A 25774-nucleotide genomic window follows, 5' to 3' on the forward strand; every position below is an offset into this window, starting at 1 on the left:
GACTAAGCTCATTTATAATCAAAGAGCTGCTCACCAAAGGTCACCCTAAGGAACAGGAGAATTTCTAACTTGAAATTGAATTTATAAAACTCAAAATAATAAAAAAAAAATACAAATTGTTACCAATTACTGAAAAATGGATGTAAAAACATCCAGGATGAACAGGCTCTAAGAAGGCAGGAGAATTGGATCTCCCTGATACAGACGACAGGAAAATATACTATGTATTTGTCACGTTAGAAAATGAAAATAAATTTCTCCCACGTAAATAAAAATAGAAGTGCAGTCTCAACTTGCGAAGCAATAAAATTATTTGTGTGCCAAGCTTCTTTTAATACCACTGTAATTTTTTTTATAAAAGTCGCTCGATTTGATTGTAATTAAATATGTAATGAAAAAGCAGTGCTTCAGGGAAGCGATACAACCCTCTCTGTTAGTTTAATGTATTTCCAACTGACTTTGCATCAAACAAAAATGATAACTCTGTGGATGCCTGGTCTTAATATAGAATTTGTTAGGCCATCCTGTGCTTTTTAAAGGGAACTTGGGTGCACGCAGACACGCCTTTGAAATAGTGGCACAGTCTTCCCAGACCTTGACATACCTAAATAAAATTGATGGTACGCATACAGTGACGGAAGGGAAGATCTAGTCTGGTCATTTAACTCATGTTAGCTAATTACAGACCCAGCACCAACACGAACAGGTTTTCTTCCTGTCTGATTTTCCTAAGCTGAGCTGCAGAGGAGCAGAAGTGTATCGTTTCAATGGCCTTAAATAATGCCAGGCGCAGTGCCCCTTTAAAACCTGCTCAAGTGAGAGAAGAATCCCCCAGCCAGTGGGAAGAGAAATAGATGAACCCAGGTACATTATCCGCTTGGAGAAATTCCGTCAAAGGCGTCACCTGGGATGAAACGAAGGCATAAGCCTCTGTTGGAGAATGTGACAAAAGGCAAGATGCTTCCAGGCACAGACCTGCTAACGATGCCTAGGAGGTATTTGTTGGATGTGAAGGTTTCCCAACCGGTAGCAACAGAACCGAGGTGACTGGGAGAAAAATCAGTGTAAGGTGGCAGAAAAATAAATGCATGGTAGTTCCGAGGAACGTTTCTACCCTCCTCAAAAGTAGTCTTCAATCTCCAACCCCCAAGCCTCAAGAAGATTTTCATCCTGCAGAAGTTTCTTCAGAGCCCCCTCCCCCTTCCCTACCTTCCACTAGAACTCCCTGTCACTTGCAATCTGCTGATTAGGGCTAATGTATTGTGTCCTGATATGGCAGATTAAAAATGAAATCAATAAATGCCTAAAACAAATGGGCTTTTGAGATGTCCCATTCAATCTGGGTCTTTAAGGGTGAGGTGAGAAGTGGGAGAAGGAAATCAGGAAGGGAGTTGGGGAAGGGACCACTTAAGTAATCAATTCCCATCCAAAACGCTCCGGTGCAGGATGCGGTTTTCTGTGGGACCTGTCCTTCCTTTTTCAGGGATCTGTCTTAAATAACAAGAAGAGCCAGAACAGTTCGCGCTGCTGCGCCCCTCTGGGGGTGTGTGTGTTTATTTTTTTCATTCATCTGTTAAAAACGTACTGTTTGGGTAAGTGAATGGGGTCTATAGCATGCAGTATTTAAATCTGCAAGATGTGAACTTGTCTTTCTGAAGTGTGTTTAAATAAAGTGAGAGTGCCAGGGTCCCAACTCTACCCAGATTCCTATTCCCTGGAATCCCATCCCACTTGCCAGTAAATTAAACGTGAACTTCACCATGAGTGGCCTGCCACCTCCCCACCCTGCTGCTACAGATTGCTAGGACCTCAGTGGGTTCACCCAGGCACCAGCTCTCAGTAGGCTGAAAAGGCTATCGCTGGGGTCAACTCCCGCTCCACTGCAGGATTCAGAACTGTCCCTGATGAATATGTTTCCCATGTAAATAAGCTATGCCATTAAGGTGCAAATTGTAACTTTTAAGTAATGATTGCTAATAGTCTAATGTTTACTGCCACACAAGGACATTCATGAAAACAAAATCTGCATTATTCATCTCCATATTAAATAAACAAAATAAATTGAGGGAGCCATTCTTCCCTGCAAGACTTTCCTCAGATCTGGATTATCAGATAGTTTAGGAGAGTCAGCAAGAAGGAGACATTTAATCTCTTTGGGCTGGAAGAAGCAGAATCCTGCAACTTACGCGTACATTCGATATTCACAAGCCCCAAAGACTGTGCATTCGACTACAGTTGGCTGGCATTATATAAAAACAATAGTTCAGGGTGGTAAAATAAAATATATGTAGTACACATGTCCGTGTACAGAGGCTATGACAGATTGTAGAAAATAGAAGGGTTTGCAGCGTAAGTCTGCAATTTAAAATTTTTAACTACGCTGAATCCTGCAAAATACAAACAAATCAAAACACTGCTCTGTTTTATTTTACCTTTCTGCCATCTTCTCTATCTGCCCTAAAATGGATAGGGGGGAAAGATGCTGATAGAAAATCCCACAATATTCTCAGGTAAAAGTGGATGCATTTTAGTGGTGAGGGAAATATACATCCAAGGAAGCCAGCACACACACTCACACATACACAAACCCCTAGGGTACCATAGGCTGTTTTCTGAACTTTTTTTTTCTTGCCCGAAGTAATAGTATGGTGGAAAAGCATAGCTTTAGAAAGCCAGGAAGAATGACATTTCAGAGGGAAACAGAGGGAAATGTTCTGACTTAGCTGTTTCCTTAAAGAGAACTGTCTACCTCACATCCCTTCTTTTAAGGCGGTGGGGGGGGGGGGGGGGAGGTGGGGTGGGTAGAACAAAACAAATAAAGACCGAGATTCCCCATCACTTATAATATCATCTTGTTCATTCTATCTGCATACCTGCTTTATTAGAAAGTTCTGTAACTGATTCCCTGAACCATGGAACTTAAAACTAATAATGCAAAGAAACCAAATTGCCTCGAACAGTTCTTGGGAAAGAGTTTCAGCTCTGATTCACTCACAGGCTTTTTCTATCTTACATTATTCATTAATCAAGCTAGAAATCAAGCTTTCAACATCAGTCCATGGGAGTAATTACTTACAGTTGTGCATTGCGTTTAATTTCAGGCAGCGATAAAAGTTAGTATGGCCACAATCCTGGAACCCACCTTGTTCTTTTCCCTTCGTGACCAACTACCTAAAGAATCCCAAAGTGGCTCACTTTACTCATGAATCGCCACCTCAGCTACAACGGAAGATAGCACCGATGACTTTGGAGGAAAGAAACATCGCATAAAAAAAAAATCTGTTTTATTCATATGTGAGCAAATAAATACTGTAAGGAGGGCCTCCTTGCATGCAATAGGAATGACTCCCTTTCAGCTTGACAAGGGTTTCTGCTTTCTTCAGTGAAAATAATAAAGCCATGAAAACAAACATAAAGACACCAGGAATACAATAGGCTAGCGAACTGAAACTAGGGTCATAACTTTCAAACGCACACACACACTACAGTAAATAGACAAGCCAGTTCCAATAGATACCAGCTTAATGAAAAGGATCTAATTTAAATAATGTGATACAGCATTATGTTACTACACCTGGATCCTCATTGATCAGAGGATAATTGTAATCAAAGTAGTGCAATTCTGAGCAATGCACTTTTTGTAATGAGCTAACCAAAGGAGACATGTCCAGTCATTCTGGTAATTTAAATTACTGCCTAGTTGTTGATGGCCTTTACCGGAACAACAAGGGGGGAAAAAAAAAAAAAAGAGTAATTTTCAGGGCAGTATCACTTCTTGCTGGACTGTTGCCCAGAGTTTTCTTTTGGGACAATAAGGACGTTATCTCTAATCATCTAGCTACACGAAAACTTGGGTTGTTAGAGCTAGAAGGAGCACGCTTACTTTTCCTGGGTCTAGAAGGCCAGTGCACACCCCAATGCTGTCAGACTGCAAAACAATCTAAGTTTTAACAAACAAGCGGTTGAAACGTAGACACGGACAGGGGCAGGAGGGAGAAACGGTTTTCAAAAGAGGTAGCCAGAGTTGCAGAAAAGAACACCTCACCGACGAGGCAAGCTCTAAATATATATGGCACTAAGAATATTGCAATTATTTTGCTCTCTGGGAAACAGTTGGAAAACACACGAATCAAAGCTTTATAAATGATATTTCCGCACGCAATTTGACCCAATCTACGCGTGGTTATGGAAGCAATTCTGCGCTCTGGAGGGAAGATAGCTGGGGATATTTCAAAGCACATGGACTGCCATTCATGCTGGAACCAAGCCATGGTGGAGGATGAACTTGGTGGTCCAGCCTGTTCAGACACAAACACCCACTTTGCTCAGATTTGCGACTAACTTTGGATTTATTCTAAGGGTGGCTTTATAAAGTTTACAAAAGTGTTCCACTGAACTTCTTCCTAATGTTTCGCTCCCGTTACAACAGAAGGAAATGTGTTTTGGGTCTGCCGAACACCAGCCTTCACTGATGGCCCCTAAAGCATGAAAGTAAAGACAGAGAAGGGGGGGGGCGCGGTAAGAACTTCAGCTTTTTGCTAAAGCCCTGATTCAACAGAAGGACACAAAGAAATAAAAACGCCCACATTAAAAGCCAAACAAGATAATAATTGTGCATGTCTGGCTCTGAATCTAGAGGGCAAGGCTTGCGTCACTGGTACTCTGAGTTACCATGGTGAGTGATTTATTGATATATATCAAGAATGAATAGATCAAAGGCAGCGAGATGACAGGTGATCAATCAAATGTCAAATCAAAACTAGCAATCAAGTGGAAAGCTGATTTTTCAGTGGGTGGGTCTGGCAGGAGAAAAATGAACTTTCATATTACACTTCCGAGAAACAAAACCCCAGCATACTATTAAAAAAGCAATTAAGCAACCCAAAAGGGAAAAAAAATCCTTTAGAAGGTCTATTGTACTGATCCATTAACCTGTTCCTCTTTTGGGGGGAGGGGAAGGGGTCAGTAAGGAAAGATTCAGATGGGATACCCTACAAATCAATTTACAAAGTTTGCAACTCTCTCTGGGCAAAGAAAATCCTGAGCTGTTTCAATGTTCTATTGGGCATTTCCCCTTTTCTTTTCTTTCTTTCTTTCTTTCTTTCTTTCTTTTTCTTTTTCTTTTTCTTTTTCTTTTTTTTTTTTTTTTTTTTTTTTTAAGAGAAAGAGTGATTAGATTTCCAAGCATATTTAGAAAGCACATTGAAAGGTTCATTCCTTTCCTGGGGTGGGTTTTTTCCACCTTGGCGATCAAAGTTAGTCTCCTTGCTTGCCCCAAAGCCAGCCTGCAGCCCAGGGCTCTGGCATGCCTCACACTTCGGCGCCCCAAACCCCAGCGAGCGCAGACGCTGTCCCTCGAGGCCAGAAGCCACTGGCACTGACCACGCGGAGGGATGCGGGGGTGGAAGGACTGTCTCCCTACCCCGCACCCCAAATCCACAACCCAACTTTGGCCGGAGAGGCAAGAAACAGACTGGGAGAAAGTTAGGGGTGGGGTAGAGGGTGGAGGAAAAAAAAGTTTAAGGAGGGAAGGCTTGGTGGGACAGCTTCCCCCCCACCCAAGCGGAGCCTGCAAAGGGGAGGATTTGGGAGATGGGAGAAGGAGAGAGAGGGGATGGGGTTATTCGCGGGGCAGAGAGGGGCGCCCGGCGCGAACTCCCCCCACAGCTCAGGGGGTGGCGTCCTGGGGCACCCGGGGGCTGGGAGGGCGGGCGAGGAGCTCGGTGCGCCCCGCAGCCCCGAAGCGGAGCCGAGTCTCTTACCTGCCGCCCGCTTGGGTGCCTGCTGTTTCCTCCTTGGCATCGCTCTACTTCGCTCCAGTCCTACTTCTGGCGCCCCAGCCCCGAGCCGCGCGCGGGGGCCCGCTGCTCGCTCGCCTCTCTGGGTGTCCTCCGCCTCCTGCCCGGTGGCTCCTAGGGCGTCACTCGGCCTCTGTCCCCCTGGCGATCCCCCCTGCAACTCCTCCACCACGGGCCAGAGACCCCCCTCTCCGGGCGGCAGACACGGGTGGCTTGTGCCGGCTGGTTTGAAGCAGAGGTTGGTTCTGCCGTGTTTGTTTGTTTGTTTGTTTTGGATTTTGTTTTCCTCTCTCTCTCTCTCTCTCTTTTTGTTTTTGCTTTTTTGGAAATTTTTGGTTTTTGGTTTTTTTTTTTTCTTTTCTTTTTTTTTTTTTGGTGACTGTTGAGACACTTGATTTCTTTATTAAACATCCAAGACCGGGTTCGGATGGAAGGGACGAGGGGCGCACACGCGCCACACGCACACGCGCGCGTAAAGATAAGGGGGAAAAAAGGCAATCCTGGGAAGGTAGTGGTTTCTTCTTCTTTTTCTTCTTCTTCCTCCTCCTCCTCCTCCTCGCCGGTCTCTATGGCGGATTCGGATTCGCGCTGGGGGAGAGAGATCACTCACTGTAGATTTGCGGCCGCTGTCAGATTCCCGTCGGTGAATGATATGCGAGAGGACAGGAGCGGGTTTGGGAAAGACAGAAAATCTGGAATTCACTCACTCACTCACACACACTCACACGCACGCAGACACACACACAGACACACACACGCACACACACGCGCACGCACTCGCGCTTCCTCTCACACACTCACACCCCCCACATATGCGCGCACACACACACACACACAAGCACGCACGCTCACACACTCACACACTCACACACACAAGACAGGGCGAGGCGATTCCAGCAAACATCGATCCCGCTGAACAAACTGAACATTAACAAACTCCTCCTCCTCCTCGTCTCCCCGCGACCTGATGACAGGGAGAAATTTACTCCCCAGCCGCAGAGCGCCAGGCAGAGGGAGTCTATTAAAGGGACAGTGTCCCGCCGCGGAGAGGGGCTGGGGGCGGGGACCCCGCGCGCCCGCGGCTCCTCGCGGCGCCCCCTTAGCTGGGGCGAGGACTTGCCCACCCCCCCCCCCAGGCGCGGGGGACACCGGCGGGGGAGGGGGCAGGACCCGCAGGGTTGCGGGGAGGAAAGGGGGGCAGGGTGAGGGCCAAACTCCGCAGCTGGGAAGGGAGCCGCGGGCCGGGGGGGGGGGCGCGGGGGGGTGCCGCGTTAGCCGACCTGCAGGGCCGTTAACAATACTTATTCGGAAGGTGAGAACTTAGGTAGGCTCCGGGCAGGCGGGGAAGGGGGACGGCGCCTTATCCAGCAATGACCTCCATCCCCCAAGTCTCTTAATCTGACCGCGAAGATGTACTCCCCACCCCCACCCCAAGTTCAACGCCCCCGCCCCTCCCGCCTTCCTTCTATTCCGTGGATGGTCAGAAAAGCAAAAAATCTCCCATCTGCCTCCTTGATAATTTAATCCCATATTCTCTTTGTTTTGTTTACATAGTATTTATTGAGCACCTACTATGTGTGTGCCTGTTCTGGAGACACAGAAGCTACAGAGAAAGGGAAGATCCTGGCCTCTTAGTGTTTATATTCTGATGGGGGAGCAGAAATGTCACCCTCAGATATCCAGTCTTTGCATAAATGTCACCTTCTCCCAGAGGTCCATCTTACTTGAAATGTTCACTTTCACACACACACACACACACACACACACACACACACACACACACACTGTGTCCCATTTCTCTATTTTATTTTTCTCTACTGGTCATATCGATATCACATACATTATATATAGGTTTCTGTTTTGTTTATTGTCCTAGTTCTTTTCTTGGAATATAGGCTCTGTTGGGAAGAGGGACTTTGCCTCTTTTGTTCACTGTTCCATCCCCAGTGATGGGAAGGGACAAGACATATAGTAGGTTCCCAATATAATATTTGTTGAATGAATGAAAAGCAGGCAAATACACAAGATAATTGCAGAGCGATAAGCTCCACGGACATGTTTAAGTAGGGTCTGTGACAGTGTCTGAAAGAGGGAGTAGCTTTAGACTCGATGCGGGAGAGGTCAGTAGAGCTGAGACAGATTCCAGCCAACACATGATTGTTGAGCCCAGTGTGGGCCAGGCCCCTGCCTAGGTGCTGAGGACAGGTCTGACCTGGACCCTGCCCTCAAGAACTCTCATTCCCATGGGAGAGACGACTAAAGAGGCAAGTGATGTGTGTGGGGCAGGAGGTATACTTAGGAGGGCAGTTGACTTGGACTTGGAGGAAGAGAGTTTGCTTATGAGGAAGAGCTTCATGGGGAGAGTTAAGTCTAAGCTGCTTCCTCTATATGAAGGAGCGAGGCAAAGTGGAACTCAGACAGCCAAAGCCTTAGAGTAAGAAAGCAGGCATTGTCCAGGGCTTCCCCAGACAGGGCTCTGGCTGCCTGCACCCAAATCCCCTGAGGCCCTTGTTAAGATGCACATTCCTAGGCCTTACCCCAGAAGATGATCTAACCCCAGCTCCACTGACATTCGGGGCCATAATTCTTTGTTGTGGAAGCTGTCCTGTGCAATATCAGCGTTTGGCAGGAACCCCTGCCTTTACCCACTAGATGCCGGACCCTTCCACCCCAGTCCTGCCAACCAAATTTTCTCCAGACCTTGTCCAGTGTTCCCCACCACCAGGGGACAAAATTGCCCCCTGGTTGAGGATCACTGCTCTAGACCCTCTGAATCAGAAACTTCTGGAACAGGGCTTAGGGAGTCTGTGTTTTGAACAAGTGATTCTCCTGCTCACTCCAGTTTGAGAACTTCTGCTAAAAATAGCCTTTGTTCTTTTGGAGCCAGACATATACAATATGTTTACAATATTGTACTATACAATTGTATACTGTAACATAATACATTATAGATAATATATGTTACAATATACAAGGACAATTGTATATTGTATATACAACTGTATACTGGAACATATATTATCTATAATATATTATGTTACAATATACTATACGTATACCATATTATATGACTATAAAGCAAGCTCAGGCTTAGGTATTTTATAACTTAGGATTTCAAGGCGCGGCACTGTTACCGTGGTCACTGTGATGAGGTTTCACCTGGGTCTACTCCTCACTACCCGCCCCCCAACCACATACCCATCTCGATCAAGTATAATAGGGATGCCCAGCACTTAAACCCATCTACCTACTTTGCCCTCTCTTGTGGGGAATGACCTAGGGTGACCTGTTCCACAGATATTTTTCTGAATGGTTCTTTTAGGGGCTGTAGGAAACATAACTTTCCCCATCCTACTAGTCACATGCCATTGTCACTGTTTGTAAAGGGCTGATTAATCTTGTTTGTTGTCGAATCATTCTTAACATCCACACTTGGGGGGAGGCACGTGCTCATTTATCCCTTTCATGTAGGTGACACAAGGTAACTCGCCTGCCCTAAATCGCCCAACTGGCCTCCGCCCATGACCAACTGTCACCCAATCCCAGCCTAGCCCTTAGGCAACTGAGGCACAGAAAGACCTCCTGCCTAGTTGACAATGTCAGCAAAAGGGTATTAATGCTAATTCATTCTAATTCCCTCCCACACCTTTAAGGAGTGCCAGGGGCCACAGCTTACTAAGTAAAACCCCCAGTCCCGCGGGCCAGGGACCACAGTTACAGGATCAGGACATACAGACCTAAGGCCTGAGCAGAAGAAAAGACCACAGTTTCAGCGAGCTCACCGTGAATCCTCCCTGGAGGAGCCCTATGCCTGCTGACTGGGTGTTGGTACTATGTGCAATCATTTAACCGGCATCTACTGTGTTAGGTGCCTGGCATTGCACCAAATACAGGAGAGGCTGGAATGTATAAGATAGGATCCCTGCCTTGAAAAGGCTTCTGTTAAAATGACCTCCCAAAGACTTGGCACTGGACCCGCCCTTGGAGAGGATGAGGAGGGAAATGGGTCAGAGTAACTGACTTTGGGCTATAGAATCTCTCCCCGCCTCTCTCCAGGGTTCGTCTCTTACATTCTTACTTTAATTTGTATTTTTCGCCCTACTGCTACTGTTGTAGAGTATTTAGCTTGGTTATCAGCAAGGAAGATTTTGTCTACCCCAGGTGGATGCATAACACAATGGTACCCAGATACTGTTCAGTGGCGTACACATGACATTAGAAAACGTGAATCGCACAGCGAAAAGGTTATTCCCTTTTGTTTCTCTTTCAATCCGAGAACGTCTCAGTTCGGTGCGAGGTGCAACTTTTATGCCTAACAATTGCTGACTTTTATTTCTCAACCAAGAAACCGCAGATCTCAGGCTTAGAAGCTTGGGAGGGGCAAGAGTTACCTGGCTAGACTCTTCAAAAAGTGGTTTGTTTTTATTGAAGTCACCCTAAGTTTTTACTTCTATCTTAGCGAAAGACACTGCTCTCCATTTATGGTAGCGATCTGAAGTTTGATATAATTTATGGGTTTAAAAAATAAATATAGCTAAGGAATGAGGGAAGAAATAATGGTTCAAGGGGATGTGGAGATTGCAAAATGTGAAAAAGGTGGTATAGGCATGACTAGAATTTGCAAAATACTTTGTTAAACCACAGACTCTGGCACTTTTGGAAACTTCTTCCAAGAGCTGGTGGCTTAGAATAATGCTATGTTTGGGTCTCCAGGGAACGTAGCATCCTCAGATCTAACACTCAAACTCTGGGATGTGTAAAGGCATGAACTGATTGGAATGAGGCAAGCGTATCTTCTAGAACACGGATTCCCACACTGGCTCAATGTCAGAATCACCTGGGGATTTTTTTTCTCAAGATAAAGAGGCGGGGGCACCACCCTAGAATTACTGAATTAGATCCCAGGGTGGGGCCCGAAAATCTGAAATTTTAAAAGTTCCCAGGTGATATTGATAAGGTGCCAGGCATGGGTACCTCCCCCTTTGCAGAAGCTGAATTTTGTAACAAGTGAATCAAGTTAGTAGAAGTCATTGCACACAAGCAAGAACCAGGGTGTCTGTTCTTGGATTCACACAAAAGGGTGGCTATGGAGCCCTCTCACTGCACCTGTGGACCCTGTGAACGCCCCCATTAAAAGCACATTTCTATCCTACTGATTTTTGTTGTTGCTAGTTTGCCTGTCTTATCACTGGACTCCAACCCGATGCAATTAAAACCACCACTTGCCACGTGCCTACCTTGAGCTTGGCACTTCCTGAATGAGTGGGCACTGGGGCAGCCCGTGGGATTCTGGAGCGGAGGGAGAATGCCTCAGTTAACGCAACACCTCCTATCCCAGCTCCAGGGCTTTTGCGTCTTCTCTTTCCGGAAAGATCCCTCCCCCAGGTCTGTTTTTCCTCCTTACTCTAAACTCAGAGGTCATCTCCTTTTGCCCCGGCCATTTGTGCCATTCTTTGTCTTATCTTTCATGGCAGTTATGACCATCTGTATCTTCTTCATATATTTGCCTATGTATTATCGGTCTTTCCTAATTAAAATGTAAGTTCTGTTCACCTCTATATCCTCAAGTCCAGCACAGTATTGGTGCTCAGTGAAAATTTGTGGACCGATTGAATACCAAGTGGAGCATTCTTGCAAAGAAGGATGCACAGAAAAAAAAAAAGATTTGGGGCCATTGTAGGGCCTTCATTAGACATGGGTATAGAGCATTTCAGCTTGTGCGCCTCTTTTCCAAGTGATGCTGTCCTCCCTTCCCCAACTTCCCTCCCTTTTTCCCCTTTTCTCTCTCTTGTCTATTACCTCCTTCAGATCCCCCCTTAAATACCACCTCCTTCAGGCAGGCTTCCCGGGTGGACTCCAAGTGATTCAAACTTCTCTATCCCTGTCTTCTTAAAACAAAGAGTCATTATAGAGTATGATTCCAAATACATGAATAGACAAACAGGCAGAACCAATCTATGCTTGGATATCAGGGTAGCGGTTACCTATGAAAGTGAGCACGAAGAGGCTACTGGGAGTGGGGTGGGGGCTTTCATTGTTCTTAACCAGGATGATTGTTAGTGAGTGTGTCCGTTCTGTAAAAATTAATTCAGCTGCATGCTTATGATTTATGTGCTTCTATACATGTACATAATGCTTCAATTAAAAAAAAAAAAGCAGTGTTCTCAAACTTTGCTGTGTATCACAGTCAACTGGGGTGATTTAAAAAACTCAATGCCTAGGTCTTACCCCAGACTCATTACATCAGTCTGTGGGGGCGGGATCCAGCCATCAGTATTTTTAAAGCCCCCAGATGATTCCAACATGCGGCCAAGTTTGAGAGCCAGTGTACCATACGATTTTGCCCTTGAGGATATAATTCATTGCTTTCCTCTTGTGTCATTTAACTCGTTCAGGACATCCCTCTTACCAGGACTGTTTTGTAAAAACTTTAAGGTGGCAGTCTTGGGTTATTTTCTTCCTTCCCACGACACCTGGTAAGGCATCATATTGGTGGGGAGAACCAGACAAGAGGAAGTACCAGATGGATCATGGAAAGCAATGGGAAGAAAATAAGGTGGGGGTGTTGGGACAGAGGGTAAGGGGTTGAGGCAGGACAATTCAGAGTGGGAGTCATGGAGAGCCTTTCTGAGAAGGGAACATTGAAACAGAAATCTGGAATACACAAGGCAGCCAACCAGGAGCCAAGGCTTGAAATCAGAAGAGATTTCTGTGTTTCCAGAACACAAAGGATACAGCGATAGGGGTCCAGATTTCGAGAGCCAGCCAGGGAGAGGGGAGCAGAACGGATGTAGGAGAAGTGGGGTGTGGCTGGGTCACCAGGGATATCATGGGTCCTAATATCAAGTATGAGTTTTATTCTCTGCCGTTGATAAACGCCAGTTCATTTATTTACATCCCGAAACAGCTAGTCCAGTAGAGTGGATTTGTTCAACCAACACGGAAGAGAATCTGTCTTGTTCTGCTCGGTGGGAATTTGCTCTCTGAAAACTGCCAAGGCCGGTGACAGTAGAGTCTGGAGACAGTCAGGCATTGGCAAGCTTGCTTCTAAGGAAATAGCCTCCAAAAGTTGGTGGGCTCTCATTTTGAAAACGGTTTGGATTCGGCTGGGTGTAGAATTACACAACAACGATTAAGCACTGTGTGTTTCTCAGGTGGGCCCATTGCGGAGTGGGCGGGCCGGGAGTACAGGAGCCGGTGCATTGAACATACATCGCATTTCTCCCTCGGACGCGGCTACCTGCAGTGGTGACAGTGTTTTTGCCGGCACGGAAGAATCCAGACCACGTCACTGGCCCAGTACTCCATTGCTCGACTTCATTAACCACAGGAAGACATTAAGTGAATGTAAGGACCAGAACAGCCTGGAAACCATGTGAGGAGGAGCCTTTAAGTTCTGGGCTCTGGTATATTTTATGCCACCTCGACTATGCATCAAGCTCTCCTTCCTGGACTCATTAGAACTGTGTGCCCAAAAGTACCCCTCAACTCTCAGAAGCAAATAGAGAATGATATAATTCACTCTGAGAACACCTTTCTGTCTTATCCGGAGCATGTCTTATCTATTATGATTAGGCATTAGGCATCCTATTGTCCTGAAAATTTCATGAGATTCTCCCCTTGCTTGCTAGGATTATGTCAAAGTGACTTGTCCTGGATGCTGTTTTCGCCCATTAATACAACTTGTCTCCTCTCCTTAACCATTGCTGGGAAGGCCAACACAGCGAGGGAACCCACAGGCTTAAAATGGTCAAATAGTTCAAGACTGTTGCAAATCCTCTGCTGAGAAGGCCTGTGTTGTCTTGCTTTGGGTTCCCTGAGAAGCAGACCCTGAGATAAAGATTTGAAAGCGAGTAGTCTGTTTGGTACATGAGCTTAGAAAACTCCAGTAGGAAAGGAGGAAAGTGAACACAGTAAGGCTATCAATATGCAGTGTGTGGTCAAGCAGGTGCTCACTGTGGGTAACAAACCTTAATCCTGCTGGGGAGTCAGTGGAGCTTAATGTACTTCTGAGATATCCCTCTCGAAGAGCGAGAGAGCTGGGGTATTTACCCGTCAGTGCCTGCCAGTCATTGCATAGATGTTGTTCCTGGCCTTCCCTGCAGGTAAAGAGCCACCGGTGCGGGTGGTTCGATGGGGATGTGAAGAAATGGGCAGGGCACCAGGTGGGCACCCAGGAAGAAAGAGAAACGTAGATTTGGAATCAGACCTGCACTTGAAAAAAATATTTCTGCTACTTACTTGCTAAGACTACAACCTTGGGCAAGTTGTGTAGCCTCTCTGAGCCTCAGTTTTCCCATGTGTGAAATGGGGACAATTAAATGTGCCACCGATTCCATTCAGGGGCACAGAGAGGAATTTTAAACTAATGTAAAATCCACAGCATGACGCCCGCACATAGATAGGACTCCCAGGTCTTTGGCTTTTTCATTATAAGTATTCGTCGATCGACTATTGTTCACAGAGTGCTTTCGGATATAGATATGCCTGAGGTCTAATCTAATCTGTGCTGGGGGATAAAGCGAACATCAACTCAATCGTCTCCACGTGCAAGGGCACCAGTTTACAGAAGCCAGTCAGGGGAGGTCGGATCCTTACGTGGTGAAGGCAGCAGACCACAGATCCAAGCCACTGGCAGCAGAAACCTGCAGCCAGTGCCTTCCTCTCTCCACCTGAATGTCCCCTCCTCCCACTGACATTCATATAGCACCTGCTCCAGGCGAGGCACTGGGCTGGGTACCGGGGATGCGACAGGGAACAAGGCACCTGTGTGGTTCCTAAGGAACTTAAGAATCTAGGGCAAGAACAGCAAATTACAGTAACGATCGTAATAGTAGCTAACACTCAGGAAGCACGTGGTGCTGGGCACTGTTCTAGGTGCTTTCAAATAGGAACCTCTCAATCCCTTAAAACCATTCCATGAGGCAAAGGGCTTTCGTTGTCCCCACTTCACGTATGAGAAAACCGAGGCACGGAGAGGACAGGCAACTTACCCAAGGCTGTGGAGGCAGCAAGTGGGGAAGCTGGTTCAGACCCTGCAGGTGTGGCTCCAGCCAAGGGCCACCAATGGCCACGCATGAGTCACTCTCGGTGGTGCTGTGGCCTTGTCACGAGCTGATCGTCCCATTACGTTCCCTGTTCTGCTCTGCAGTTTCAGAATTCTTCAACGTTAGCCTGCGTACTTTTCTCCTGCAGAGTGAAAACAGATTCCTGGGCTCCCTGCAGGATCTCGAGGGATTTGAGTTGGTGGGATTTGAGAACGCGTATTCCTGACAAGCTCCTAAACGGCACCGATGCCGAAGCTCCACGGACCCCATTTTTTGGGCTGCCCGGTTTCCAACAGGGGTGATGTTTTTTCCTCCCAGGGGACATGTGACGATGTCTAGAGGTCGTCACAGTCCGGGGGGTGGCTACTGGCATCTAGTGGGTAGAGGCCAGGAGTGCGGCCTGATAGTCACAGTGCCAAGGCCCCTCGCAGACAAAGCTGATCCAGCCCCAACACGTCGACTGGGCCGAGGCTGAGAACGCCGGGGTGGGTAGCCCAGCCTCAGCAACTGTCGCTGAAAACACAGATTCTGATCAAATAGGTCTAGGGCGGCACCTGTGAGTCTGCATTTCCAAAAAGCTCAAACAGACACTGCAGATGCTTCTGATCCAGGGAACATGCTCTGAGCAGCAAAACCCAGGATACACCTTGTATAGGCACAGGTCTGGAATCAAAGCTGAGGACACAGCGAACTCCTAAGAAAGAAACCTGAACACCATCCTAAATTAGTTTGGAATAAAAGGAACTCTGAGTTTCAATAATCCTCTTAAAACTCCCTCTCCACCCCCCCCCCCCACTCCCCATAGCAAGATTTTTGGCCTTTAAAAACCTACACGGAGGCAGAAGGGCTCAGAGGAAGGAAATCTCCATTCCTCTCTTTGAGGCAGTTAGGGGCTGATTTAAAATGAGGAAGGACAGAGCGTGGTCAGAACTGCCTCGCTTCAGTCCCCAAACATCAAATCGAGTCTATTGTTGCCCGGGATCGTGGCTTCTTTCCAAGAGCCGCGGGCTGACGGTGGGGTCTGCCTCTGCCTGACTTTCAGGTCTGCAAATGTGAAATGAGAAAGTGGCTGTTTTTAAAATGGTTGCTCTCTTGGGAAAGGGGTATGGGAGAAAATGGACTCTGTGCGTCCAGCCCTCCAGAGATGGCACCCCGGCCCCTGTGATAAATGGCAGCATTAACAAGGTTTGGTTGAGAGGGGACCCACAGATTTATGACTTCCTGTCTCCGCCAGCAGATGTCATTATGGCTGACAGAACAGAAGGCCTTTCAAGAGCTAGCTGGGGTGGAGCTCAGAGGAGGGGAAAAATAAAATAAAATAAAAGGCAGAAGCCAAAAGTAGTGTTTGTTCGGTGGTGCTACTGTTGAGACTGTTATTTTAGGGACACGGGGAAGTTCTACATTGTGCCGCACGCCTTGTAATATCTCTGAGGTCCAGCTTTTGAAGGTTTAGGCAGAAACTCTCCCAGGAAGCACAAAGTTTAGCTTCACTCAAAAAAGAAAACCTTGCAGGGTTTCATTCCCGGCCCGTTTGTACCCTTGGATGAAGCAAACACTGCAGTGAATAAATGTATATTTTACCCTGGACCATCATTTTGATGGGTGTTTCAATATATTTGTTTTACAAATTCAGCAGCCTGTTCTGAAATTCGTTGCATATATGTATAGTTTGACCTATCTTAAAATGGTGTCTAGGATGTCATTGGTATTTCATGTGCCTCAATTTTTGGCTGTGTTGAAAAATGGTAGAACGTTGGCACTTCTCATCGGGCCCCAAACCCATATTAACAGGTACGGTAATTACAGGTCAATTTCACATTTTCTCTTAGTAATCTTCATCTGAAGCTTTGCCTTCTGTAGGTAAAGGAAGCGTTTTTCATTTTTTTGTTTTTTCTGATTGATCGTCTTATTTAAAGGACACTTGAATGTGTTCTTTGGGCTCAGGTAATCAGTGCCCTAAACTATGGCCCAGAAGGAACAGCTCGGGTGACAGACACGGGGCTGTCTTTAGTCCCGTCTGCAGCAAATCATTCCCCGTCGTGGCCGCATGACGAGTGTCACTTGGCAGAAATGTAGAATCACGGAGGACTTCATGGAGGACAACCATGGGGGTCTCCTTTGCCCCTGGCCTCTTAAAAAACCAAAAACCCATTTCAAGCAAAAATCTGATCGAGGGTCATCTTCTATAATTAACTAATAGCTATCATCTCAGTGTATATATTATAGGGAATATCTGATTTTCGAAATAACTCGCAGGGATGAAAACAGCCACTGCTATAGTTCCTTTCGCAAACTACTTTGGAGTGGCGGTTGGTGATGTGTTTAACTAATCCAGGCTCTGGAGACTCACGCTCTGAATTCTTTTTCTAGCGCTTTCACTCACTACTTGTGTTGTTCTGGGTAAGTTACTTAAGTTGCTTCCTCACCTATAAAAGGTGGACAATAATAGCCCCATCTCTTAGCAAATTTTTAAATGAGGATTGAATGCAGTGTTTGTGAAGTAATTAGCCAAGGGCCTGGGCCAGGATAGGAGCTCAATAAATTAGCTATTGTTATAATGATTAATGTTAAAATATCTCCACTCTTTACTATTTCACAGGTAGACACACAGAGACATAGACTGATTCATTGGCCACCCAGAAAGGAAATCCAATAATTATAATAACATTAATTGTAGCTGTCATATATTGAGTGCATACTAAGTGCCAGATATTGTGCTAAATGCTTTACATGCAAAATCTACTGAAATTAATCCTTACAAAAACTTTTTGGGGCCAAGTATTATCCCTCCCATTTTACATATAATGAAATTCCGACTGGATCCTTTAAGCCAATGGTTCTCAAACTGCGGTGTGCATCAGAATCACCCTCTGCAGGGCTTGTTAAAATAGATCTTGCTGGGTCCCATCCCCAGGGTCTCTGATTCAGTAGGTCTGGGGCGGTATGGGGTGGAGACCCAATGATTTTTATTGTGACAAGTTCCCTGGGTGATATTATTGTTGCTGGGGGCCATATTTGAGAACCGCTCGCTCGTTTAACTCGTTCAGGGTTGCACAATGAGTAGGTGGCAGAGTGAGTCTTCAAATTTAAAAATTTGCATAAATGGAAAAATGCACTCTTAACAAATACCCAGGTGACTTCAAATTTCCTGTTATCCGACTTTGGAATGCACGGCTGATGTGTGAATTCGTGGTGCACAATGGTTTGGATAGCTACTTGTCTGAGTTAAATATCCTGACCCATGAGGTTTCGCGGCACAAAGCAGTTCACAATACCCTCGGAGGAGAGGATTTCAGGAACATTTTTAGGAGGAGCACCAAGTACTTACATCATCGCCACTTAACCACCCGGACCCTCAGCACCTCTGCTGGGGTGCAGGAGAATGCGAGGGCTGTGACCCACTCCAGCTGGAGAACTCATTACGAGTTTCAAGATGGAGCCCAGCTGAGTAAGCCACACCTGGATGCCATCTGTCCCTGAGAGGCCCCGTGTCCCCTTGGTCTCTGACCTGAGAGGACTCTCAAAAGACAGCCCACCTGGACATCCGAGGGTCCTGGATATGTCTCCACTGAATGTGTAAGATCCAGCCTTTCCCACTGTATAGGTGAGCCTCTACCAACCAACCAGCCCAGGGGACCACTGGTACAGGCTCCCATCTAGAATAAGAAGAAGATAAGCTCTGGCTCACATTGCAGGGTTTGGGAACATAGAAGAGAGACCTCCAGAAGCACCTGGTGAAAGATGGGAATGGAGGCAGAGGATGCAGGCACAAAACCAAGATAAAGCCCAAAGTCCCTCAGTGGGTAAAGTAATCCAGCAAAGGGTCATGGGTACCTTCCTCATTTAGTTGCAAATGAAGAGAAGTGGAGTTCAAACACACAGGCAAGATTCACATCAAGGAATGTAAACACTCAGGGACTCGAATAAAAGAGGGGAACGGAGGAAAATAAGTGGTACCCCTGATGGAGACGGAAACTGGTTGGTGAAAGGTTGTGAATTCCTATTGCCATGAGGCAGGACAGAGGAACAGAGAACGCACTGGATTTCAATCAGGAGCCTGGCATTTTAGTGCTCTGTAGAGAATGGCCCTGCCAATCTTTAAGGACCCTTCCTTTTCTGACATAGGAAGATACGATTTCCTCATTATGTCCACTCACTCACTCATTCATTCATTCATTCATTCAGAAAATACTTGCTGAGCACCTATCATGGAGCAGGTACCCAAGTACCCTTAGAGATATTGGGGGCAGGGATACACGGATCCAAAACCTTGCTCTCATGAACCCTATTCTCTAAGGAGAAGACCAAGATAAAATGAAGGAAGTCACGGTCTCTAATATATCAATTAGGAGGTGAAAAGTGGTATAGAGAAACATGAAGGAGAGAAGGTGATGTGCGTTGTTTCCATCCCCAACAATAATAGCACCATTGATAAGCATGCTTTGCTCACAAAGGATAGAGCATGAAGTCAAACTGGCCTAAAGACAAAAGGAAAAATTTCGACTGCATGCAACTCAGAAGTCCAGGGGTTAATAGCTGTAATGGGCACTGCTCTTCGTCCTCCGTCATTTGCTCCATTCATCCTTTCGGACGCAACCCGACTTTCACACCAGTATCTAACTCTTCCCTGTTTAATCTGTGTATTTCTGGAAAGCAGCCCCCCTCCTCCCTGAAAAGCCAGGGCATGAGCCAGTCAGCACGTTCCATTCTCCCCTGATGACAGCGATTGGTTCTCAGGTGGGCAAAGGGTCCAATGAAGCTGAGTTCCTGAAATTTTGCTTGGGATCTTTCATGTAAGATACCTCGAGGGGAGTAATGTTACTGGCAGCCATTGTGTAACCATGAGGAGGCCTGCCTCAGAATGTAGTAGAGAGATGGAAAGAAAAAAGCAAAAACACCTAGGTTCTGGATGATACTGTCCATCCATCGGATAACGCACTCTCGAATGAATTATTCCTGTTTCTAGATTTACAGTTAAAAGAGGCAAAAAGCCCATCCCCTTTATGGCTTAGAACCATTTAAGTTGGGTTTTCTGTTCTTTTAAATAGAGAGAGTCCTGGAATTAAAACATCTAGTTCAGAAACAGCTACACCCAAGTGCTCATCAATGACCTCACAGATCTCTGCACAGTTTTCCTTCTGTGTGGGCTTCCCTCTCAGGCTGGCTCTTCCCATGCTGCCCACCAGCAACCTCAGGCCCACGTTGTTTTTTCTGGAAATGCCTGGAAGGTTTTGCACTCATTCTGGCTGAATTAGCTTAGGACATGTATCGATTTCCAGACCAACCACTAGGCCAGGGGGATGGAATACTGCTGACCCTCTCTCGGGGCCAGGGATGCTACCTGGCTCACTAAAATCACATTGTTTGAGAGAATTGGTTCTTCCAAGAAAAATTAAGAAGTTGTTACCAGAAGGGTGAGGCATGGATGCTGGACAATCAGAAGCTATAAAAATTCACTATAATTAATATCTAACTTTTTAAAAAAATGTTTTCATGTTTATTTTTGAGAGAGAGAGAAAGACGGGGGTGGGGGGAGGGGCAGAGAGAGAGGGAGACACAGAATCCGAAGCAGGCTCCAGGCTCGGTGCTGTCAGCACAGAGCCCAATACGGGCCCCGAACCCACAAACTGCGAGATCATGACCTGAGCCAAAGTTGGTGCTTAACTGACTGAGCCACCCAGGTGCCCCTCTAACTTTGTATTTTTGTGCCTCACTTTCCCCATTGGTAAAATGAAGAGTTGAGAGAAAGTGATAACCCACAATGTTTTTTTTACCACCGAGGACCCTCTTACTTGCTCTCCTCTGCTGCCCATGGTGGAGACCAAATTAAATAAAATGTAAAAGATTTAGTCTATCATTCATCCGTCATCACTGATACATCCATCCACCATTTGACAAACCTTTGTTGACTATCCACTTGGGATCATATTAATGAAAGAGATTGGAAGATCCACTCTCTTCAGTGAAATCTGATGGGGGGGAGCATGTCTGCTGGTGCTTTTCTTTCTGGGCTGAAAAGCCAGAAGCTCGATAGAAGAATGTTTTGTGTTCACGTCTCTTCTACTTGGAATGGGGCATGTGATGCCTGGAGTTGATACAAAAAAATCTTGCAACCAGGGGGTGATATATATCAAGGGTCAGCAAGCTGAGCACAGGAGGGACAGGAGGGACAGGGGGGACAGTCACAGCGTGGGGCCACGATGGTTTGCACCATCCCGGGGTCTCTATATCAAACCTAGACTCATATGCGTCCAGGTTTCTTACTAGGTGAGATCATTCAAAGCTTCATTGTTTAAACCACAGTTAAAAGTGCTCTGTTCCTTGCAGTTAAATGCGTTCCTAACTGATACACTCAGATCCAACAGGTGCCCCAAGCAGCTTGTGGTATGAAAATGTCCAGTGAAACAATAATTGCAAGTGTCGCATGTGTCCTGAAGAAGGAGCACAGAGGTTGATATCGGGAAACTGATCATTCAAAGAAACTGCACTTAACAAGTAATAACGTATGTCTACCATGTTAGAGAATTAGATCAGAGGTTGAAAATGGTTCTTCAAGGACCACACAGTGAATATTTCGGCTTTGCAGCCCTGTCGGCCTCTGTTAGAGCTACTCAGTTCTGCTGGTGTTTTGCAACTGCAGCATAGACAATATGGAAATGAGTGGGCGTGGCTGCGCGCCAACAAAACTTTATTTACAAAAACAAGCAGCTGGCTAGATCGGCCTAAGGGCCACCCTTCACTTGTTGACTCCTGAATTAGATATACATATCGAGTATTGGCTAAAAATGGGCACTCGGCTGGGGCTTGTAATACACTCATGAAAATGTGGCAAATCTCTCAAAAGTCTACTTTACAGATTTCCCAATGCCAGGTCTTTAAGCTCACACGTTCTGTGACTCAGTGATTCCTCCATCCCGTCTTCCTTTCCTCCCACAAAAGTGAATTGAGGGGCGGGTCCCCTGGACAGCTGCCCGGGGTGCTAATCTATAAAGAGCTTAACGGGGGAAGTTGGGAAAATAAACATTTGCCTTTCTCTGACAGAAAAATAGACCACTGTCCGGTGAAACGGGCAAACACACAAAAATATAACATTTGTTAGCCCTGTAATGTTTTTGGTGAGGATTTTTGTAACTAACATACACTGCGAACATACAAAGTAGTTAGCTCCAAGATGGCAGTTGTGGTTAGCAGAAATTCCGGAACCACATAACGGGTGGTGTACTGTGATTTACAAGGGATGTGATTTATATTGCAAATATTAAGCCTTTTAATATACCTCCCAAGAAGTCTGCTCGGCTCACAAAAGTCACAATAGAACGCCGAAGAAAAACTGAAAGTGCCGAAAAGTTGGATATATTTTGTCTGACTTCTTTAAAAAATATATTGATTCTGTTTCCACCAATGCAAGCAAATTGTAAGTAGTTCTGATCCTGGGGGGGGGGGGGGGAGTCTTAAAAGAAAATCAGATCTTCTCCACCCTCACTAGCAATATCTTGGATAAATTAAAAAAAAATTTTTTTAGCGTTATTTATTTTTGAGAGAGGGAGAGAGACAGAGCGTGAGCCGGGGAGAAGCAGAGAGAGAGAGAGGGAGACACAGAATCCGAAGCAGGCTTCAGGCTCTGAACTGTCAGCACAGAGCCCGACGCGGGGCTCGAACCCACAGACTGTGAGATCATGACCTGAGCTGAAGTCAGATGCTCAACCGACTAAGCCCCCCAGGCGCCCCACTCTTGGACAAATTTTTAAAGCACAGAGGGTTGAAAAGTCACTGGATTATTGAGCCCCGTGGCTCTCGTTAGATTAAGGCCCACGAACTCAACTGCCCGTTGTATCCAGGAAACTTCCATCATGGAATGTGTCGGATCTAGGGAATGGGGAATGGTGGGACTGAGGCATACTGGAGAGCTTATGCCCTGTCAAGAGGAGGCAACCTCTCTACAAAATCCATATAGGATTCCAGTCTGTTGTTTTCCCTGTTAGGAAAAATCTCTAGATGTTTAGAAAATAATTTTTAAAAAAGTGTTCAATTTTATAAATTCTGTGCAAACCAAGTAAAACATGGTTGTAGCTCAATCATGCCTTAGACTGTAAGTCTCTCTCCCTTCACACACACACGCACACACACACACATCCAGCCACACTCTCTCTTCCAGGCAAAACCATACATTCCTTCCACACCGTAGTCAGAAGATGCCGGACAATGTTCAGGTCGAGCCATACATCTTAACTGATCGGATTTCTCAACTCTGCTTCTCCCAGACAAGATGAATTGTTGTAGAACAAGGCATCCCTTCCCGTATCTCACGCTCTGGATCTATTAGTGTCGCTATTTATGGAGAGGAGAGAAGAGAGTGATAATTTATACATACATTTGTTTTGTAAAAATTATACTCCAATCCTCTGATTGGCTTGCGTCCCCCAGAATATCACTTCTCTGTGATAGATGGTGTGGCTGCAAGGGGAAATGCTAAATTGGTTAAGAATTTCAAATTTTTATATTGCCGCTATAGCAAACCGTGTCATCTACTGAGCATGGTTTTTTTCCCCTTCCCAAAATGCCACAAAAAGCAAAGCGATCACAACAATTTACACATGCCAAACACATTTGTCTGATCAACAACATAGAAAGAACTGCAAAAGAAATACCCCTCCTGTACAGAAACGCAGGATTTAATCTGGTTTTAATCCTGAAATATCATATTTTGAAACGTTTTGTTTAGGCAGGAGACAAAGCTGATATAAAGGAGAGGAGTGACAACAATCCTACTCCAGGCACTTAAAAAGTTGGGAGTTGTGAAGCACTTTGGGAAGAAAAAAATACTACATTTACTCATGTTAAAGAAATGTTTCTGCATTTAGTGTAAAAAAAAAAAAAATGCTTCCAAGATGATAATGAGCAAAGCAAGATTTCCAAGTCAGGTGCAATCCTAAACTGAGCTGCTATAGGAAGCTGTAGGAAGATACTTCGGGGCACTAAATCGTAAAACAAAGTAATTGAATTGTTTGGTGTAGTGGACTCCAGTTACTGTTGCTATCTAACTTCTATTTGTCTTCCTCATTCAGATAACACCACTTGGAGTTCGATTCTCTCCCATGGTCAGCCATGTTGTTTTTGCAGTATTGACCTTTGCCCCAGCTTATGGGACGGACCCTGACTGGCTAAAGCCAATAATCCTATCCTATTCTATGCCATCTCATCCTACTGGCTACCATGATTTGGTCCATGATGGCAGAAACCCAGTCAGAACAAACGAAACCTGTGTAGAAGTTTTCCAGGGCTTCTGGGAAAAACTAAGGGCCTCTCTCCCCCTTGAGAGCCAATCCTTCTGTGGTCCGCATAGTGTGAAGATATAAAGATGTGAACAGCCTCTTTACTACTAACATGGAAGACCATGGAACCGCCAACAGGAACCTGTGTGAGGCCTGAAGAAGTAGGTGATGGCTTCTACCATGGAAGGTAGAAGGCAGAAGGAAATATGGAGCGGAACAAAGCTGGTCCTTGATGATACTACATCGAAGTGTTCCTGAAGCTAGCATCATCCCCGGCCTTTTCAGCGATGCAAGTTTATACACCACATTATTCTTCCAACCATTTTGAGCGGGATTTCCTGTCATTTTCATTAGAGGGGCTTCTAACTCAAATTTTGGTTTTGTCAAATTGATGACAGGTTACTACCCTCTCAGTGAGTTATCCTGGGAAAACGGGGTCATACCGTGGGTTTCTCCTTCACTATTTTATTTAGTGTGTTGTTTTCAAATGGATACCTTACCTTCTTAAATCATTTTCCTACTAGTCTCCTTGTCCACACTTTACAACGCACATCAAGTACCGCCTTCCCTATGTATTAATTACTGAGCAAGAATTATAAACACTGGAGTTTTATCTCTGTTGAGGCTTCCCCAAGTAGTGGCTAAGAGCACATGTGTTACATTACACAGACATGATTTTGACCCCTGGCTTTATAATTTACTAGCTATCTGACTTTGGACAATTTACCTAAACTCTCTAAGACATTTCTCCCAACCTGTAAAAATATTGTTAATAATAACATCTTGTCTTAGGCAACTTTGTGAAGATAGAATGAGATAATTCATGTATAACATTTACCATGGTGCTTGGCACAGAATAAATGCTCAATAAATGTTGCTGCTGTTGTTATTAGTGTTATTATACTTATCAAGGAATCTACCATATTGAAAGAGCCCAATAAATCTAATCTTCTGTTATTAGAAGATTACTAATACTGGCTATATGAGTTGTTTAAAAATTGATGAATGGGGGCGCCTGGGTGGCTCAGTCGGTTAAGCGTCCGACTTCAGCTCAGGTCACGATCTCACAGTCTGTGAGTTCAAGCCCCGCGTCGGGCTCTGGGCTGATGGCTCAGAGCCTGGAGCCTGCTTCCGATTCTGTGTCTCCCTCTCTCTCTGCCCCTCCCCCGTTCATGCTCTGTCTCTCTCTGTCTCAAAAATAAATAAAAACGTTAAAAAAAATTAAAAATTGATGAATGGATAGATGAATGGATAGTTGAATGAATACATGATAAATTAAAACACGAATGAATGAATGAATGAATGGGAGCTGGAAACTGAGAGGCAAGGCCACAAAGTTACAGGGCTGGGCCAGGGGATAAGCAGGAGGAGGACAGAATAGAAAGCCACTCTGTGCTTTATGAGAATGCCCTTCCCATGATCTGTGTCCCCGTCAGGTGGAATGTTCTGCAGGGCTGCTCCCTCCATACTCTCATTACTGCAGGTCATTTGTCAGGAGCTTTTTGATGGGCAGCTTTACAGATAGCCATAAAGCAGCACTTATGGCCAAAGTCATCATACTTTGTTGAGCTCTGTGCTTAGGGTGTCCACATAATTTTCTCTTTTTTCTCTGGGTTCCTAGTCACTCAGTGCACAGATGGAATTTAGTGTGGATGGC

General features: G+C 45.5%; 1 protein-coding gene and 1 long non-coding RNA gene across 4 annotated transcripts in view; one reads left to right on the forward strand and one right to left on the reverse strand.

Annotated features, from left to right (window-relative positions):
* TSHZ2 (teashirt zinc finger homeobox 2) overlaps nucleotides 1–6195 on the reverse strand; it is a 405751-nt gene extending 399556 nt beyond the window's left edge. For 2 of the 3 annotated variants that reach the window (XM_042980129.1, XM_042980128.1), the window contains exon 1: nucleotides 5763–5827. In XM_042980129.1, coding sequence (XP_042836063.1) covers nucleotides 5763–5802 — 40 coding nt within the window. In that variant the 5' untranslated portion in view covers nucleotides 5803–5827. Of the gene's footprint in view, nucleotides 1–5762 lie in introns of all 3 variants that reach the window. The other variant, XM_042980131.1, reaches the window with a different exon arrangement.
* Nucleotides 5948–24993, forward strand: LOC122237154. The gene is made up of 2 exons (XR_006215364.1): nucleotides 5948–6036; nucleotides 23911–24993. It is a non-coding gene; the product is annotated as an uncharacterized LOC122237154 (long non-coding RNA).
* Nucleotides 24994–25774: the final 781 nt, after the last annotated feature.

The sequence above is a fragment of the Panthera tigris genome, chromosome A3 (genome assembly GCF_018350195.1).
Source record: "Panthera tigris isolate Pti1 chromosome A3, P.tigris_Pti1_mat1.1, whole genome shotgun sequence".
Lineage (NCBI taxonomy): Eukaryota > Metazoa > Chordata > Mammalia > Carnivora > Felidae > Panthera > Panthera tigris.